This window comes from Falco peregrinus, chromosome 2 (genome assembly GCF_023634155.1).
Source record: "Falco peregrinus isolate bFalPer1 chromosome 2, bFalPer1.pri, whole genome shotgun sequence".
Classification (NCBI taxonomy): Eukaryota; Metazoa; Chordata; class Aves; order Falconiformes; family Falconidae; genus Falco; species Falco peregrinus.
Genome location: NC_073722.1, coordinates 100,229,755 through 100,248,333, shown reverse-complemented (window position 1 = coordinate 100,248,333; position 18,579 = coordinate 100,229,755). Strand labels below are relative to the sequence as shown.

General features: G+C 45.7%; 1 protein-coding gene across 5 annotated transcripts in view; it reads left to right on the top strand.

The window, feature by feature from the left end:
- MORC2 (MORC family CW-type zinc finger 2) overlaps positions 1–14,067 on the top strand; it is a 49,126-nt gene extending 35,059 nt beyond the window's left edge. For 3 of the 5 annotated variants that reach the window (XM_055794617.1, XM_055794615.1, XM_055794618.1), the window contains 15 exons: positions 316–401; positions 3,473–3,613; positions 4,110–4,264; positions 4,409–4,537; positions 5,976–6,081; positions 7,197–7,329; positions 7,683–7,757; positions 7,867–8,259; positions 8,646–8,789; positions 8,883–8,937; positions 9,721–9,862; positions 10,203–10,394; positions 10,490–10,583; positions 11,808–11,996; positions 13,119–14,067. In XM_055794617.1, the coding sequence (XP_055650592.1) occupies positions 316–401; positions 3,473–3,613; positions 4,110–4,264; positions 4,409–4,537; positions 5,976–6,081; positions 7,197–7,329; positions 7,683–7,757; positions 7,867–8,259; positions 8,646–8,789; positions 8,883–8,937; positions 9,721–9,862; positions 10,203–10,394; positions 10,490–10,583; positions 11,808–11,996; positions 13,119–13,187 (2,103 nt within the window). In that variant the 3' untranslated portion in view covers positions 13,188–14,067. Of the gene's footprint in view, positions 1–315; positions 402–3,472; positions 3,614–4,109; positions 4,265–4,408; positions 4,538–5,975; positions 6,082–7,196; positions 7,330–7,682; positions 7,758–7,866; positions 8,260–8,645; positions 8,790–8,882; positions 8,938–9,720; positions 9,863–10,202; positions 10,395–10,489; positions 10,584–11,807; positions 11,997–13,118 lie in introns of those variants that run through there. The other 2 variants (XM_055794616.1, XM_055794619.1) reach the window with 2 other exon arrangements.
- The last annotated feature ends 4,512 nt before the right edge of the window (positions 14,068–18,579 follow it).

Here is an 18,579-nt window from a genome sequence, read left to right as displayed (position 1 = left end):
TTGCATCTAATGGAAACAACAGTACGCAAGTGCCCTGGAGATTTCCCTGTGCCTCCATTACCCTTTGGTTTCAGTTACCTTAGGTGTTTAGTTATATTTAGACATTTTCTTCCAAGCAGCTGTGTAGCTACTTAACAACCCAGCACCAAGTGCTGCCTCAAATGTAAAGGCGTGCTGATTGTCACCCTCCACCGTTTGTGAATTCTTTACATTTAAAATATTTTGATATCTTTTTGAAGAGGGAAAAAATCATAGAAGTGAGTTAATTTCATGAATTTCACAGCAGCAGTTTTACTGTGCGATACCTCATTGCAGGTGACGCTACGTCAAGTCCAGAACTCTGCAATAACCATGCGCCGAGAGGCCGATGTGAAGAAAAGGATCAAGGATGCGAAGCAGCGGTGAGTGCAGGGTGGTTCAGAGTTCTGATTTTCCCAAGCTGTTCACTCCACATGCACAGGTATCTCCTGCTTTCTTGTTTGGTGGAGGGAGCCCTCCTGCTCAACACTTAAATGTCTGTGGCCATCCTGTATGCCCTAGTGGTTAAACCAAGGGGATTGAGTTTGGTATTCTGGTTTCTTCTGCTATCCGCCTCTTGCTGAAAGACATCTTTGGATTTGGCTTGTTCTCCCAAGACATTGTTCTAACTTAGCTCTGGTTGCAATTAATTTCACTATTGATATATTCACAGGAATATTTCACTCTCTGTATGCATTTTTTTTGCAAATTTGTCATATGCATTTCACAAATGAAGTTGTAATGAAAAACAAACGCTCTTAAAACAAATGCCGAGTCTGAGAAAGTTAGGGATTTGTATATACCAAGTCTCTCTTCCCACCTAGTTGTTTTGCATGCTAGTTTACATGGATGCTTAGGTCAGAACTATCCCAGACTTGTTGCCAGAGATAGATCGAATGCGTCTTAAGATGCTAAAGATAAATAAATAAATACAGCTTTAATTTAAAAGTGCTAGAGCTGTGATCTGAAGAATGCAGAAACTCTTGGGAGAAACTATTTTTTTCAGCTTCCATGCACTTTTCCATGTACAACTTGTCTTTTAATTCTTGGTTTTGATGACATTAGTGCACAAAGTGAAATTTTGTGAATGGTCTGGCCTTCCTACCAATGGGAAAAATACTTTTTCCTTTTAGAAAGCTGAACAACAAACAAACAACTTGGACAATACAAGTTTGTTTGAAAATGCCCTTTATTGACTAGTTGGAACTGGGAGATTCCAAGTTTTCTTCAGCAGTTCTTTCCATTTGTATCTAAGAAGGTTTGTAGGCCACACAATGTAAAACAGTTCAGCTGGTTTGGAAGAGTACCCCAATTGTAGATACATCAGAAGGTTATCTCTAGTCAGGTTTCAAACGTGATGATGAGGAAAATAGATGTATGTAACAGCTAACCAGAGGAAAAGGCCTCTTTTCCAGGTTTCTGTACAGACTCAGCCACACATTCTCCCTGGAGAGCTGCTGCGTGCTCTGCCAGCTCTGGGCGGGTATATGAATTTCCCTATGTCCCTGCATTCATTACCAGTGATCAGAGGCAGCTCAGAGGGTCAGGCTTTTCCATAATCATGCACTTTATCCAGAAAACAGAAGAAACACCTGAAAAATGTGTATAACAGGAAACCTTCTATATGAAACAATTTCTGTAGCCTCAGTTATAGAGTATGTCCTAGGACAGTTTTCTGCTGTGTCTCTGGTGCGGGGTGCATCAAGGACAGAAATGTTTTCTGGTTTCCAAAGCCTGCGTAGGGTCAGGTTATAAATCCAGCAGATAGGACAGATTCCAAAGTCTTAGTAATAAAATCCTGGCCCACCACTTGGATGACAATTAGACTTCATGTCCTCTTTGATAAAAATGAGGAGATGCCCTTAATGTTTTGTAGGTGAGTGCACATTGTTACTTGAAATTTAAGGCTATACACCCTTTTCCAGAAGTTAGAAAAAGAAAATTAATCCCCGAGATGGGTGTTTTGCCATACCTACTGACGCTCTCAACTCACAGGCATCCACCTAGATGAGCTGAGACAAAGAGGGTAACGTTCTAGCCTGGCTTCTATGTTGGCAGTGTTCAGAATACCTCTTGGCAAATGTTTAGGTTTAAAATTACTGAAGGCTGCTATTCCAGGTGTTTTCCTAGTAACTTTAGAGTCATCTTTTAAAGGAAGGTGTTTTATGGAGTACCTATACATCTGTGTGGGGAAGAGGATGGCTTTAAACAGAAAGTGAACCTGAAATGAATCTATTTCAGGGATTTATTTTGCAATGCTTGACCATTAAGACAGACTTACATCTTACTTATATCTGCAGATTATTATTGTGCAGTCCTCATGCATGCACAGCTCAGGTTCTTTTAATCTAATATTAGTAGACAGTCAACAGATCATTTTAAAGAATTCCACTATCTTCAACTGATCACTTAAGCAGAAGTAAAATTCCTAATTGGGATAAAGCACATAAGTGCTAAGAATTTGATGTGGGAAGAAAAATATGGGAGGTCAGAAATGAGAGGTGTGGGTAGGACAAAGGTATAGACTGTGCTTTGCAATAATTAAAAGTTAGGAGCTCACATCTGATGATACCATCAGCCTGAAACTGAGGATCCTCGTTATGAAAATCCTCAGTATGGTTTTCATGGAAGCTGTGGAACCTACTTAATTTAGTCTGTTAAAGAGCAGTAGTTCTGTTTGTGAGACATAGGGGTTTTGGTTGATTTACAGTGCAAAGAGATCTAAATCTCTTGAGGCTTTCTGCATTGCGGGAGATAAAATTCCTGATTATGAGAGATTCAGATTCAGAAATCTGTATGTGCTCACAAACATACCTGAGGCCAACTTTTGTTGAAGTCATCTGCTGTACAGATAAAGTAACAATCATGCAAATTGCTCTACTGTCATTTCCAGGAAAAATGCTCTGCTTGGGCTGTGTGTTATGTCCTCCAGCTTTTGAACTTAGACTAATGGTGTTGTAAAACTTAATGATGAGAACTTTCCCAGAATCTGAATATCAAGACTGTATTTTCAGATCAAAGTCTTCATTTCCATGCTTTATCTAGCATAGAGATCTACATCTGGAAGATACAAACCAAAATAACATTGGAGAGGACCAGTCTGTACTTAACAGTACTTTTGTAAAACTAGGTAACTGAAAGTTTTTTGAACAAGCAGATCTGAAATAAAAGCAAGAATCCATTCCTGAAGGAGGAAACATATCCAAATTATTTGAACAGATACTGTCCAGCCTAAATTGGTGTCTGTATTGCGAAGATTTTGTATTTTGTTCATTGTTTAGTTGTAATGCACATTCAACAAGTGCTTCATGTGTTTTAGAAATAGTAGATACAGGGCAGTTGTTAGTAAACCCGTAACACTCAAAGGTGCTGGATGCCTGTACCGTCTGTCTAATGATGGCAAAAAATAGTTTTATTTTCAGCATCTCTGAGGCTCTGTTTCATACTCTTACAGAGCGCTGAAGGAACCCAAAGAACTGAATTTTATCTTTGGTGTGAATATTGAGCAGCGCGAATTGGATGGCATGTTCATTTATAACTGCAGTCGCCTGATAAAGATGTATGAGAAGGTTGGCCCACAGCTGGAGGGTGGCATGTGAGTTCCTGGAGATTTTGCAACAACCTTTTTGCTTAAGCCTGGCATGTTCCTACGTATAACTTAGGCTGTGCAATAACCTTGTTCTGCATTAATCTATCTTCATGAGCATGAGGCTACTCATTTTGTCAGCTTTTAGTTTGTATTCTGACAAATAAATTATATTTAATATTGCCCAGTATTTCCCTGATTTCATGATAGAGAGCTCTCTGCACAGATTTTGGTCATACCTGCAGCTGTATGAGGCTTTTGTTCTCAATGCTGGCATCTGGGGCTGATGATTCCAGGCAGGGTAGGTCTTGAAAGCAAATACAGATAATTGAGCCCACCTAACTTTTTGCATGCTGGCTCAAAGCTGATAAACTAAAACCAGTACTGCTGCAGGAATGGGTAAGTGAGTGAGTGTCTGTGTAACCCACTATTTTCAATACTATTTCTCTGAACAACCACCTGGTCATAGTTTAATGATGTTTGTGACTGTGTGTCCCTCTTCCAGGGCATGTGGTGGAGTGGTAGGTGTGGTGGATGTGCCCTATTTAGTTCTGGAGCCAACCCATAATAAACAAGACTTTGCTGATGCCAAAGAGTATCGACACTTGCTGAAGGCCATGGGAGAGCATTTGGCTCAGTATTGGAAGGATGTTGCCATAGGTAACGAAGCTTCACGATTACCAGGGGCTGGAATGGGAAGCTTTGGTGGCTGGCAGGCAGTTAAGGGGGAGAGCAGTTAAGGGTGCAGGTGGTGATTTTTGTGGAAATGGCTCCATACTGAGCGGGGGCTTGTTTGTTTTCCAGCTCAGAGAGGTATCATCAAGTTCTGGGATGAGTTTGGTTATTTGTCAGCAAACTGGAACCAGCCTCCATCTAGTGAACTGCGTTACAAGCGCCGGAGAGCCATGGAGATCCCTACCACGATTCAGTGCGGTGCGTCTAACCAGGCTGGGATTAGGAGGCTGGTCCTTCCTGGGGAAGGGAGGAGGGACTCCTGGCTGTAGTTAGAGAGCAGCTAATTGGGCAGCAGATTTGACGCAAGCTTCACTATCATTATCCCCTCTAGGGCTTGTCTCCTTCTGTGAGTTGCCTTTGTCAGCACTTGATGGTACACTTGGACATCTTGGTGTAAGGTTCCTTTCCTGCACAGTTTACTAACCATGATATTCTTCAGGTGCCCTAACAGAACAGGGCAGGTGTGGCCAATAGTGGTGTTGAGAATGGGCTTAGAAATGGCATATGAACTGGAACTGCCCAAAGCCACCCATTCCAGCACTAGAGTAAGATCTGAAACTTTCCCATAGGCCAGGGGTTCTCAAACTTTTTAACCAGGGGGCCAGCGCATGGATGCAGTGGCAGGCAGTCAACTGCGGCTGCTTGGTTTCCCCCCCCAACCCCCGGCGGGGTGTGTGTGTGTGTCTGTAAATACCAGGGGCCGGATTGAGGACCCTGGGGGGGCGTATCTGGCCCGCGGGCCGTAGTTTGAGGACCCCTGCCATGGGGTAACTTGTAACTTGTGTTCTGACGCACTGGCTTGCTAATTGGTAGTGGGTGTGAGCATAGAAGAGAACCATGTACAGCTGACTTTCAAATTTAATTCGAGTTCTCTTCTGTGCACCTCTAAACAGCTCTGGTTGAGCACTTACTTGCGGGAAGGGAGATCTTCAACACTTTGTCTCCTAGTAGAGTGACACCAAACTCCCTCAGCTTCATTCTTCCCACAGGACAGGACGTAGCAAGGGCTCTTGAGGCCAGTCTTGTGGAATTATTTTGTTAGGCTCTCCTGCCTTGACAGTTTCCTCAATCCTTTCCAAGTTCCTCCCAAAGAGGAGAGGCTTTCCTGTCATTATGCATGTCCTCTGATGTCATTATTCTTGTCCATCCTTCCAGAGCCTGATTTAAGAATGTTTGCATTTTCTTGGCAAAATGTGGTTTTTGTAAGCTGTTGATTTCATGGTAGGCCAGCAATGCTCTGGAAGCCAAATTCCTGGTTCATCTAAAATCTATTATATTATTATTGTAACTTTTTTTTTTTTTAGTGAGTAAATCTCTGACTTGTTTTGCGTTCATATCAGTAAGAGACAGCCTGACTTCTGAGTAGTGATTTGAGGACTGGCTGTTCAGTTTGGTTCATCGTGCTGTCACTGCCGCAGTGAGAGGCCCTGTAGTATCTGTTGATGCCAGACTTCATCAGATTCTCATTATGGATGCCTTGTACGAGATTTGAGATCTTCCTCCTAGTATTTTGTGAGCATGAAGCAAGAATTGATGTGGTCCTTGGGCATTAAATGAGCTTGAGAAATGCTATGGAAAAAAAAGGTTTTTTGGCTCAGGCTGTATATTCCTGACTTGCAAAGTGTTTGTCTGACAGATGTATGTCTGAAATGGCGGACTCTCCCATTCCAGCTGAGTTCAGTGGAGAAGAATTACCCTGATAGCTGGGTGTGCTCTATGAACCCTGATCCTGAACAAGACAGGTAAGAATCAGTTAATATAAAAACTTTATCTACACTTTTTTTTTTTTTTTTTTTTTCATTTTTCTGGTCATCTGTTCTTTGAGAATAATTGGAGGGATAGGCAGTAATTTTGTCCCTTTAAGCTGTGCTCACGGTCTGTGAGAAAGTAGTGATGACATATGTATTTGGAGCTGACATGTTGGTGAGCATTTGTGAAATATATAAATTTCAGAGTGCACCCTCAGCAAATGTGTATGTGATACCAAATTGGGAGGAGTGGCTGATAGTGCCAGAGTTTCATGCATCCATCCAGGGGGACCGGGATGGGCTGGAGAAATGGGCCAACAGGAGTCTCATGAGGTTCAACAAGGAGAACTGTAAAGCGCTGCCCCTGATGAGGAACAATGCCAGGCACCAGGATGTGCTGTTCAGCCTGGAGCAGAGAAGGCTGAAGGGGATCTCAATATATATAAACACCTGGAGGCACACTGCAAAGAGGACAGAGCCTGGCTCTTCTCAGTGGTGCCCAGCGGCAGGACTGGAGACCGTGGGCACAAACCAGAATGCAGGAGGTTCCTCTGGAACATCAGGAAACTTTTTCCGTGTGAGTGAGGGTTACCAAGCACTCTCACAGGTTGCCCAGGGAGGCTGGGCAACCAGTTCCAAGTCACCCTGCTTGAGCAGAGAGTTGAACCAGATGACGTCCAGAGGCCCCTCCAATCTCAACCAGTGATTTGATGAAATTAAGTTCCTTTATGTTTTTTCTGCACTGTCGCTAGAAATTTGATTGTAGCTTTAGTTTCTGCGTGTTAATTTTAATGTAGGTAGCATAGATAGACAATTGAAGAACAGTCATAAGTGCAGGCTGGTAGCAATGTATGTTCAGTGGGGTCTTTGCAATTGTCTTCATTGCTACTATTGCTCCAACCCATTAGACACGCAAACTGCAGCAACACCTCTGAGTTGCATTGAGCCCAAGAATGACATTTTGCACACTTGAGGGAGCAACACATTAATTAATTTCCCAGAGGTTTTACTGCTGCATTTGGGATGGGATATGGGGATAGTGCTGTGTGTGTGAGACAGTGCAAGTTTGCTGTCATTGCTGAGGTTGTCGTGCATTCCCTTCATGCTAGGTGTGAAGCTGCAGAGCAGAAGCAGAAGGTACCATTGGGAACTCTGAAGAAAGACTTGAAATCACAGGAGGAAAAGCAGAAACAACTAACAGAGAAAATCCGCCAGCAGCAGGAAAAGCTGGAAGCTCTGCAGGTGAATCTAGAGGTCTCAAGCTAAGCACAGCAGGTTTGAGGGACCTCCTAGTGCAATGGCTGATGCCAAGTCACATCTGTCTCAGCCTCTAATGCCACCTGTGCTCCTTCGTATGGGGTAGGGGTTGTTTTAATGACAGAAAACAAGCATCTCAGCTTGCATTTGATTTTCTGCTAAGAAAATGGGAGCAACTGCTGTGTTCTTCTGAAGGGATGCCTCTTGAAGGACACAGAGCATGCCTTATAATTCTTGATTTTAAACTGGAAAACTGTTTGCTGGGCTGGGTTCAGGCAGGCCCTGACAGCTTTTTAGAGGTGGCCTTTCTGATTTTTTTTTTTTTTTTTTTGTAATAGAAAACCACTCCAATTCGGTCTCAAGCTGACTTAAAGAAACTGCCTCTGGAAGTGACCACACGGCCTGCAGGGGAGGTAAATGGGATATGGCTGTAGGCTTTATACTCTTCTGTGCTGTCCTTAACTGCTCTGAAAAACAGTGCCTGACTCTTCTGTCCTTTCTCTGTACCCTCATTTATTTCAGGACACCCAGTCGCAAACCCGACCTCAGCGCCCACGATCTCCTCCTTTACCTGATGTAATCAAGAACGCTCCAAGCAGACCACCACCATCACCTACACCTCTTCCCAAGTCCATCAGTCAGCTGAAAAGGAGCTCTTCAGCCTGGCCGAATATCAGCACTCCCAAACTGGCAAGCATGCTCTCCAAGGAGGAGGCAAGCACTTCCAAGACACAGCAGCAGACTGTGGCAGCTGGAAAGTCTAACAGCACTTTAAAAACTGTTGCCAAACCAGGTACAACAATGAAGCCACCCTGTGCTGTCCTGCAGAACCCCAAAAGCTCACATGAGGCACCCAGTCCAAAAGCTGCTAAGGTGCCTGCACTAAAGAAATCTGCCACTGTCAAATGCCCACAGGTGAGATTCTATGGGATGAAAACTGTCAGCTCCTTACCTTCTTTTCTGCATAGCCTGTCTTGCTCTGTTGCATGGGATTTGCACTGTAGTCCCTGCACAGGACAAAACTTTTACTTTACTCTTGGGTTAGGGAGCCATTCTGCATCCTTCCTGAAGACTTGTTTCATCTCTTTCCTGTTAGACCAGACTGTTTCCCCAGAAAAAAAATAATGTGGAGTGGCAGGGTGAGCGTTTGCATGATCACGTAATGCCTGCTAAAACTTTCTGGAAAAGCTAATTAATTATCAAATGAAATACTGAGTGCTGATTTTTTTTTTAACTTGGTTGAAAAAGTTTTTGTTGGTAGCATGCTGGAATTACAGCTAGAGCTTGTTTGCTTCCTGCAGGCGTCTTCCACTCGGAAGAGGACCTTGAACACCGCAGAGGATGGGTCTGAGGAGGAGGGGGAGCACAAGAAGGAGAAAACAAAACGGGGCAAGTTTGTGGGAGTGAAAGAAGAAAAGAAGGATTCCAGTGAGGTGGTGGTAGAGGTGAGAGTGCACTGGTTTCCCCAGCAGAAAGTATTTGTCAAGTGTTTATAATCTTGGTGGGAGGCAGCTAATCTGATCTCTCCCTGCTCACAGCTTACAGACAGTGCTGGGGAAGAAGAGCTGGCAGAACTGAAGAAAGCTCAGAAAGGTGAGAAATGAACCCATGAACTGCCTCCGGTATCTAACAGTGGAAAAGGACTTTTGCAGAACTAGACTCACTGGTTAAATGTGTGATTTCATTAATGAGCTTTTTAAAATAAGAATGTGTAAATTTGGGTCACAAACTACGAGATGACTAACTTGCATGAAACATTTTGGCCAGGAACACCTTGATTAGGCAAGAGGCAGTTGTGGTGTGGGAAGATCTGTAATCTGAGGGCTGCGTGACGTTAATGGGTGATGCTTGGCTGTGTGGTGTAGACTGATGTCATTCTCACTTTTCCTAAACTGAATGGATCGTGGAGTTACGTTAGCTGGGAAATGCTGAGGACTGTATCTAGACCTGCCGCGTTGCTGTGAGAGAAGAGGAGCTGAGGGGCCCCCAGGAAAGATGATAGCCAGTGTGGTATTGCACCTTCTGCCAGAGCAGGGCATTTCTTGAGCTTGTTCCCAAGGAGCTGTCTGGAACGTGACCCACTAGGAACACATGGCAAATTGTCCTAGTGGCCACACAAGCCTGGAAAGCCCGTGTGAAACAGCCCAGAGTACAGTTCTGTCTGAAAACGCTGTATAATTTCCTTGCATCTTAATGTTTCTAAGGAGGACTTGAACTGTGTACAGTGGTTTTACGGTTTACGTACCATTTGAAGGAATTGTCACAGGTTTAGGTTTGCTCCCTGCTGAGGGTGGCTGTCTTCTCTACAGCTCATGCAGAACATGCTCTCTGGCATATGAATGTTTGCAAACATCTTTACTGTCACCCTCCTTGCAGATAAAGGGATGCATGTGGAAGTACGTGTGAACAAGGAGTGGTTCACAGGCCGTGTCACAGCTGTGGAAATGGGCAAGCATGCAGTACGGTGGAAGGTGAAGTTTGATTATGTTCCTACAGACACCACACCAAGGGATCGCTGGTAACTATCTCTAGCTGCTGCTTTTTGGAGACTTGTTTTGCTTTTAGGAGGAATACCCCATTTTACTTCCATAGATGCTGAAAACAAGTATGTTGCTGTCATGTCAGGAAGCGTGTGTGCGCTCACGACTGTCCAGCTGCTTCTTAAGGAATGAGCATGACAGGCTCCCTACAGTCTGCCCATTACTTTGATGTGATGTTTCTATGGAGGTAGCTGTTGTGTAATCTAGAGGTCTCAGACTGACACCTGGATATAGGTTCTGATGAAGCTGTTAACAGTGTTTCAGGTATGGCCAGTATAGAAAAAGATATCTGACTTTCCCGTAATACTTTTTTTCCAGGGTAAAGAAGGGCAGTGAGGATGTGAGATTGATGAAGCCTCCCTCTCCTGAGTACCAGGCTCCAGATACACAGCAGGAAGAGCAGGTTGTTGTGGCTGAACCTTCTACCTCAGACTGTGTCAGAATTGAGCCAGACACCACTGGTCCCAGCAGCAGCCAAGAAACAGTAGACTTATTAGTCCACATCCTTCGGTGGGTTCACTGCAGGTCTTGTGAGCTGCTGCAGTCTGATGGCTTTAGTCTTTTAAACTCCCAATTCTGGCTTTGTGTTTTTCTTTCCTGCATAGAAATTTTTTGCGGTACTTCCTACCTCCGAACTTTCCTATCTCCAAGAAGGAGCTGAGTTCCATGAGCTCAGAAGGGTTGCTGGCATTTCCCTTGGTGAGTTCAGTGTTTCTAGAAAAGTTTGGGGTTTTTCCACACACACATTCCATTCCTACAGCAAGTGTGCATCCTGTTGGTGCAAGATCACACTCTCAAAAGGTTATTTGGATCCTTAACAGACTAATGTAGCTGAGAAAAAAAATGAGAGCCTCTGAAACATGTCTTAGGTGTTCTGGCAGTTGTTGCTGAGGATTTTTGTAATTACCATACAGCTGTGTGGGAAGGCTGTTGACTTGTCCATTGCTGTTAAGCTTTTAAAAAAGAGAGGCCAGGTTAGAGGTTTGTAGAAATAGGATGTAGGCATACCTGTTCGTTTTGCCCTCAGCCTTATAAATCTAACTTAAAAATGGGGGAGAACAAGGAATCCAACTCCCCTCACACTTCTGCAGGTGAGCAGGCTGATCACCTGTGACTCAGCTTTACATCTTAAGGCTTTTGGGGTGGCCTTTGTTTATTTGAGCAAGGAACAATTGGGGCTGAGCCTACACCCGTATCTGCATGCTGGTGTTGGAAGGTCCAGTGCAGGCTGAAACATGGAGAAATTGTACTGGCTTCTCTGACTTCTGTCTTCTCTGACATATGACAAAAGGAGGCCTTTTCAGGAGGCATCTGTAGGTGAGCAGTGTAAGCCTTACTTGGTAGTCTACAAAGTGCCCAGCTCCCTTACTCACCATCTGTTTATTGGCAGTCTCTCCTGTCTCTTCCTCTTTGTTAATTCAGACGTCTTCTTGCGTTACCGGTCCTCTGCTGCTTCCACAGGACGCGCAGATCTTGTCTGGAGTTTTCTGCAAGGGTAGATGTTCCTGCCTTGCAGTAATAAACTGTGTTGTCTGGGTGGTCTATACTGAGGAAACTCACTGTGTACAGAGGCTGTCAGATCTTTCTGACAGCATAACTGTGGTTTTAGGCTTTTTAAAACATGCTGCATCCTTAATCTGCATTCAGGCAGCTTTTGTTGCAGTTCTGGTCTTTGAGGTATGTAAAAACCATTGTGATTTTTGTGCTGCCTGCAGTAGGCAAATCAGAAATGCAAATGTGAGCATGGTTAACTACTCTGGCAGGGCGTGCAGGGGCACGATGTTAGGCTGGTGGTGGTTGGTCACAGGGTGCCAGTAGCTGGGCTTTTCTACAAGCTGCAACTGCTGACTGCGACTGTTGGCATTTTCTTGATGCTCAGTGCTTTTTCTTAACATGTCATCTGTTATGTTTTGTCTTCTACAGAAAGAATATTTCAAACAGTATGAGATAGGTCTGCAGAACCTGTGCAATTCATATCAGACACGCGCTGACGCCCGGGCCAAAGCCTGTGAAGAAAACCTCCACAACTTGGAGAGAAAGCTGAAGGAAACAGAGGAGAAACTGCAGAAGCTGAGGACCAACATCGTGGCCCTTCTGCAGAAAGTGCAGGAGGTGGGTGAGGAAGGGGTGCGAAACCACAACGGTGCAAAACCACTAGTAGCAACCTTCCCCAGAGCCAGGCCCCTCCAGGCACTTGAGATGTTTTAGTCCAGCATTTAACTGGGCTTCAGTTCTTCCTCAGTTGGGTGCAGCTTGGCTTAGAATTTCAGAAGCAGCTGAGCGTGCAGTGCTGACACTACCCACCTTTTAGAATCCAGGTCTTGGGTTCCTGATGAGTGTTAATTTTTTGCAGATGGATTTTTCATGGCATGTAAATAGAACACAGCTTCTATTTGTTTTCTGCTTTCTGCTATGAAACATAGGGACTGCGGGAGAATTTCCCTGGGTGTAGGTAGTGTTCTGCAGGGGGTTTCTGCCCCATTCTTAGGCACAGAGGTGGTGTTAGATTCTGAACCCCATCCATTAAACAAATAAAAATACAAAAAATTGTATGGTAAGATCTGTTAATTATACTATTAAATATTAAATCTAAATAGCAAATATATATTTAAATAAAAGCTTTTTAAATAAATCAACTTTAAATGCGAAACTACTTTCAATAAAATTAAGAGCACCAAATAGGGAAGCTAGTGAAAGCAGATGGAAGTAGTTGCTCCCTGTTAGGAAAATGTGTGTTAAAGCTAAAAAAAATCCCAACTGACTTGACCCAGATCAGCCCAGTAAATGTGTTGCTTGAGTGCATTGTTTGAGCATCAGATGCCGACTGGCTTCCAGGTGTTTTCTGTCAGACTCTGACAAGGAAAGCTGGTGATGCTTTCAGAGCAGATGCCAGCACCTGGAGAGTGTAGTAAAGGCTGACCAAGACAGATGTTGTAGAGCAGGGGTCCTCAAACTGTGGCCCGCGGGCTGGATACAGCCCCCCAGGGTCCTCAGTCCCGCCGCCCAGTATTTACAGAACCCCCCCGCGCCCCGCCCCCCCCACAGCCGGGGGTTGGGGGGGGAAACCAAGCAGCCACATATGACCTCCTGCCACTTCATCTGCATGCCGGCCCCCTGTTTAAAAAGTTTGAGGACCCCTGCTGTAGAGGATACTGTGCCGCTCTGTCTTGTCTGTCCTTGCACTGCTCTTCAGGATTCACTTTTCACTGGTATTTCTTGTGCCTTTGGTTTTAGGACATTGATATTAACACAGATGATGAACTGGATGCATATATCGAGGACTTGATCACGAAAGGAGATTGAGCAGCCCCAGTACAAGTCCTAGAGAAGTACAGAGGAGCTGTTTGCTGCGATGGGAGATGTGGTTTCCTGCAGTGGAGGACTATGGCAGCTGATGAGCAGAGAGAGCTTTTAGACAGTTACTTGTGTTGGTGTTCAACTTGTTCTTGTGACTTCACATGAAAAAGACATTTGTGCTGTTGGCAAGAAAACGTTTAACGTTGTAGTTATCTGAATATCTTCCTTTTGTTTATAAATATTTATTTTTAAAAGAAATAGGAACTGTGCCTGATATGATGAGAGGGTTGCTGTGGGTTTTTAGTGAGGTAAAAGTGTGAGTACCCTCTTTGCATCTGGGGTGTATTCATGTGCAAAACCTGGAAGACCAGAGCATCCTGCCTAGCAGGTTGTCTTAGTTAAGAACCTAGCAGCAACTTAAAAATAAGCCTTGACTTATGGAAGAGGTGATCAGTACTTGGAGTTCAAAGATACTGAACTTGGGCTAGAGAAAACCAAGTCAGGAGTTTGAGCTACACAGAGGAGATCAAAACACAGTCCCTGCGTGAGTGTGAGAGAGAATGAAATCTCGGTGGTTCTGAGGGGGTTGAGGGTAGGGGATTGGCACTTGCCAGTGCCGTGAGGTTCCTGAATACGAGGTCTCTGTAAGCAGGTGGAATTGTCACCATGCTAGCAGTCAGAGGCTGAGGATACTTTTAGAAGATGATGGCCTCCTAGGCTGCTTGCAGTGGATTGTGATCATCAGGGGTGGAAAGCTGGAGTTCAGATTCTTTGTTAGCAGTCACCCTATTCCACACTTTTGCTGCTATTTCTTTGAGACATAATTACAACAGCAGAAAAACTCCTCAACCAGATGAAAATAAAGTGACCCTCTATTCTGTTGTCACTCTCTCAGGTTTGTGTTGCTTTGATCAACTTGCTCTTCCATCCAGGTAGTTTATTATTAAGAGTGCTGGAATTTGGAGCTTTTGGAGCCCTGCATTGCTGAGTCACATCTGGCCCTGGGTCAGCAGCAGGGACAATACCTTTCCCTCATCCTCCCAGCTGGAGACTGCACTACAGCTCCTAGCAGACTGCTTTTGGCCAAGGTGACTCGGTTTGAGTTCGCGGGCTAGCCAGCTTCTCCAGTCTACTAGGGCAAGATGTCCCATGAACTTGGTGCTCAGAAAGCCGAAGTCCCCTACAGCCTGGTGGTTTGAAGAAATGCAGTGTGACTGAGAGGTGCCCAACTTCAGGAGCATCAAATGAAACAGATCGTTGGGGTTCTTTTGACAGCGGAATGTGTAATAGATGTTTGTGGGGGGAAAAAAAATCCAAATTAAATATCTGTTGCACAGAAAATCTTAAGCAGTAATGGTTTGTAGTCCTGGAGAACTCCCGAGAACTCCCAAGTCCTCCCAAGCACTGCAGAAGAGAGGGAAGACTTTTGCTTATTACCTGAATTCCAGCTCCTTTAGCAGCACACGGTGAAACTGACTGCATTTGTTCAGAATCTGGGCCTGGACATCCTGGTATAAATGTAGGTAAGGGAGTGGCAGCATCCCTTCAATGCAGAAGCAAGCTCTGCCAGTCTTCTCAATTTCCTTACACCTAGTGGAGGTTTTGTTAATTGTGATGGCACATGGTGCTTCAGATGAAAATTATCCTTCTGTAGAAGCTGAATTTTATATTAAGATGAATAAATCTTTTTCCTTTCCAGCTGGCCAGCAGAAATTCTGAAGAACCAGATTTCATTAAAATACAGTTCAGAGATGGTGCTGCTTGCAAGCTTTCATTTGTAACACCCGGAGTATACCAATGTGGGATAAATAGCTCTTACATGTTTCCTGGGCTTCCGCACATAGTTTGATCCCCTACTGCTCTCCTGTTAGGAAGGTGTTACTCAGTGTTCCTCTGTTCTCTGGAAACTTCTCATTTCCAGGTTTTGGGGGTTTTGGTTTGTTTTTTTTTTAATGGCATTTCATTTTTTTGATCTTGTACCAAATTTTTTTTTGAGTTACATTTCTTCCCTGCATTACTTTCATCAGTAAAATTGATGTGTCCTCTCTAAACTTCCATTTTTCTTGGAAAAGCAAACCAAGAACTTCTAAGTGCCAATAAAACAAGTTTTTAATTCTCAAAACCTTTCTGGTAGTCCAGAAAAACCATGGGAACGAAATGAGCTCTGGAGGTTATTTAAATAGCCTGCTGCAAGCAAGGTGCACTCAAAAGCTATATCTTGTTGTTCAGGACCTTTTCCACTTGAGGTCTTAAAGTCTTCAAGGGGGAGGGTTGCACCACTTTCCTGCATCACACACCTCTCCAGTGAGTGTGTTTGTCCCTTGCATCTAACAAGGATGTCCCTGTTGCAGCCTTGGAGGCCGTTACAATTGCCTATTGAAGGTCTCTCGCCTGCTACAGCCTTGGCAGTTAGACCTTTATGCTACAGTTAAGCCTGTTGATACCGTGTCTGTGCTCAGTTTCCTCAGCCTTCCTCTACGCTTCCAGCTGTTTCTTACACTAGCAATACTAAGAAGTACATGAGTTGCAGTTTGTACAGCATCCCCTCTGTAAGACCACCTTAAGTCAATCCTTTATGCCTGTCATTACAGTCATCCATTTTGGAAACTCCTTCCACAGCTGTCACCTAGATACTTTGTAGCATACATATTTCTATTTGGTAAGGTTGTTAATTTATGTATTTAATAATTGTATTGGGTCTGGCTGAGCCCCACAGCACCCTCATAGCGCTGTGCTTGTGTTGGCAGCTAGAAGGGTGGTGATAACACGCCGCTGCTTTGGCTGCTGAGCAGGGCTGGCACAGCGTCAGCGCTGTCCCTCCAACCTCCCCCCCACATTCACCAGCAGGTTGGGAGTGGGCAAGATCTTGGGAGGGAACAAATCCAGGACAGCTGGACCAAAGTGACCAAAGGCGTATTCCATACCATATGATGTCTGCTCAGATATAAAAGCTAAGAGAAAGGAGGAGGAAGGGGGGCATTTGTTATTTACATTTGTCTTCCGGAGCAACAGCTATGTGCACTGATCTCTGCTTGCCAGGAAGTGGCTGGACATCACCTGCTGATGGGAGGTAAAGAATAACATCTTTTGTTTATCTTCACTTCTACGCATGCAACTTTGGCTATTGCTTCATTAAACTGCCTTTATCATGACCCGTGAGTTTCTTTTCATCTTATTCCCTACCTTGTCCCCATTCTGCTGAGCAGGGGAGTAACAGAGCAGCTTGGTGGGCACCTGGTGTCCAGCCGAGGTCAACCCATCACAATAATGAGGGGAAAAATAACTTTTTGAGCATGAACTTTCAGGTCTTGTGATGATTATTGTTCCAGGCTGACTGCCTCAGCTTCTTCCTTGCTGTAGCACACGGCCTTTTGGGGCTTCTGTCAGCAGGACCATGATTGTCCTTTCCTGCTTCCCTCGCTGAAGTGCCAGCCTTAACCTGGAACCAGGGTTCTCTGTTGGTGATCCTCCGCCATGTACGGATTTGCCCAGTTTCTCTTGCAGAGTGGAACAGGAACACCTGAGCTCGTGGCAATTGGTCCCTCTCCCAGTACAAGGGACACAGTCCTGCTTGCACATTTTTGAGGGGTTGTGTATTGCTGCTGTTCCTTAAACGGAGGCTCGAAACTCCACATCACCAGCATCAGATCCAGGGTTTGATTTTATAGCAACAGGGTCAATATTTCCTGGTTTTTTGCAAGTTGTTCCTGCAGCCTGTAGCAAGGATCAGCTGGGCTTTGGGGTGCCACTTGCTTTCAGCTACCCTACAGGGCTATTCTTTCTGATGCAGTGGGGCACGGCCAGTCTCCTGCCACTGCCTTACCTGAAAGGCACAGCAGACTTCTCTGCCAAGAAGGTCTTGCTGGTCTCCAGGCCCCACAGTATCTTGATATACTCAGAAGAGCACCAGGTATCTTGAAATCCCTCTTAGCAGCATCTGAATTTGTTCATGGCCTCACCAGTCCTGGTCACACATGGCCTAACTTGACGAGTGCCTGCTCTGTGGGGTGAGACCAGACAGGCAGCTCTTGAATGATCTTGCTATTATACCCTTTCTCATCAGCAAAGCTGCAGCTGCACAGCAGCTGCAGAGGAGACCCTCCTCTTAGACTTGCACTGGAGGGAAGGCTCCAAGAAAGATCTTCATCATGCCTTGGGAGGCCTGGAGGACTCTGGGCACCTGCCACATTAGTGGCATAAGAGACCAGGTTCCTGGGGACCTCTGTGAGCCCAGGCTGCATGTCCAGGGGTCCCTGCCATGCGGTTTCACTGCATGCAGAAACCAGGTGCTTTGGGCCACTCTAGCCCCCAAATGCTCCCTCTTCTCCCTGGGCTGCAGCCTGTTGAGCAGAACAAATCATAAATACACTGTCCCCTCATCCTGCTGGGAGCTCCTCTCTGCGGGGTGCTACCACTGGCTGCTCCAGAAGGAGGAAGGGGTTGGGGATATTAAGGCCTTCTAAGGCTGCTGTTACTTCAGCACAGTGAGCAAAGCATCTGAGCAGGGCAGGACATGCTGAGTTAGACAAGTACAGCAGGAGCGTGGTGCTGCAGAGCCCATCATGCTCTTTGGGAAGGAGAAGCCTGACTCCCAGTGACACGGGCAGCTGGGACTGGAAGAAGAAACCTCAGTAGCCTCGGCTCAGCCTGGAAGGGAGGCTGGATACCAGTCCAGGGTGTTTGCATGGTGCACCGAGCCCACAGCCCTTGTCTTCCCTGTCTCTCCTTTCTGAGAAGCTGTGTCTGCCTGCAGCAAGCAGTGATGGTGCTGCAAGGCCGTGTGCAGGGCTGCCGTGCCTGGGGCTGGGTGCCTGAGTGAGCTGATGCTGCGTGTGCTGACGGTGAGGTGTGCTCTGGTCTGGCTGGCCTCTGCAAAACAGCTGCTGAGAAGCCAGGCTAAGGACCAGTGCCACCACGCTGGCTCCTGCATCCCTGGGTGTTCTCGGAGTAAGTGGCTTTCGTTTTGCTTGCCAAGGCGGGCATGGGCAGCTGTGGTGCTGCAGATCTGGTGGCCTCATGCCCTCCTTGCCCAGCATGGCCCTGGCACCAGGGCCATTCCCCTTCTGCCTCCTTTGGGCCACAGTCAGCCAGGCTGAGGTGAAGCTGCCAGCTCAGCTGCCAGGCGTGGGCTGCATGGCAGGACCCCTTGAGCGAGGGCACTGCCACCAGCTCATCAAGTGCTTCTTTGTGCAGGAGCCACCAGCGCCTGGGAACACAGGACACGTGTGGAGGCATCAGCCCCTGGTGCTGCCCTGTCTCCAGGGAAACATCCCCCAGGGGGACAGGCATCCCCGTCCCCTGCCAGGGCACCCCCACCCTGCCTTTGTTGGCTCTGTCACATTTCTTTGGGAGACAAGGGGACAAAGTCTTCCTTTTCCTGCCAGCCGCCAACTCCTGC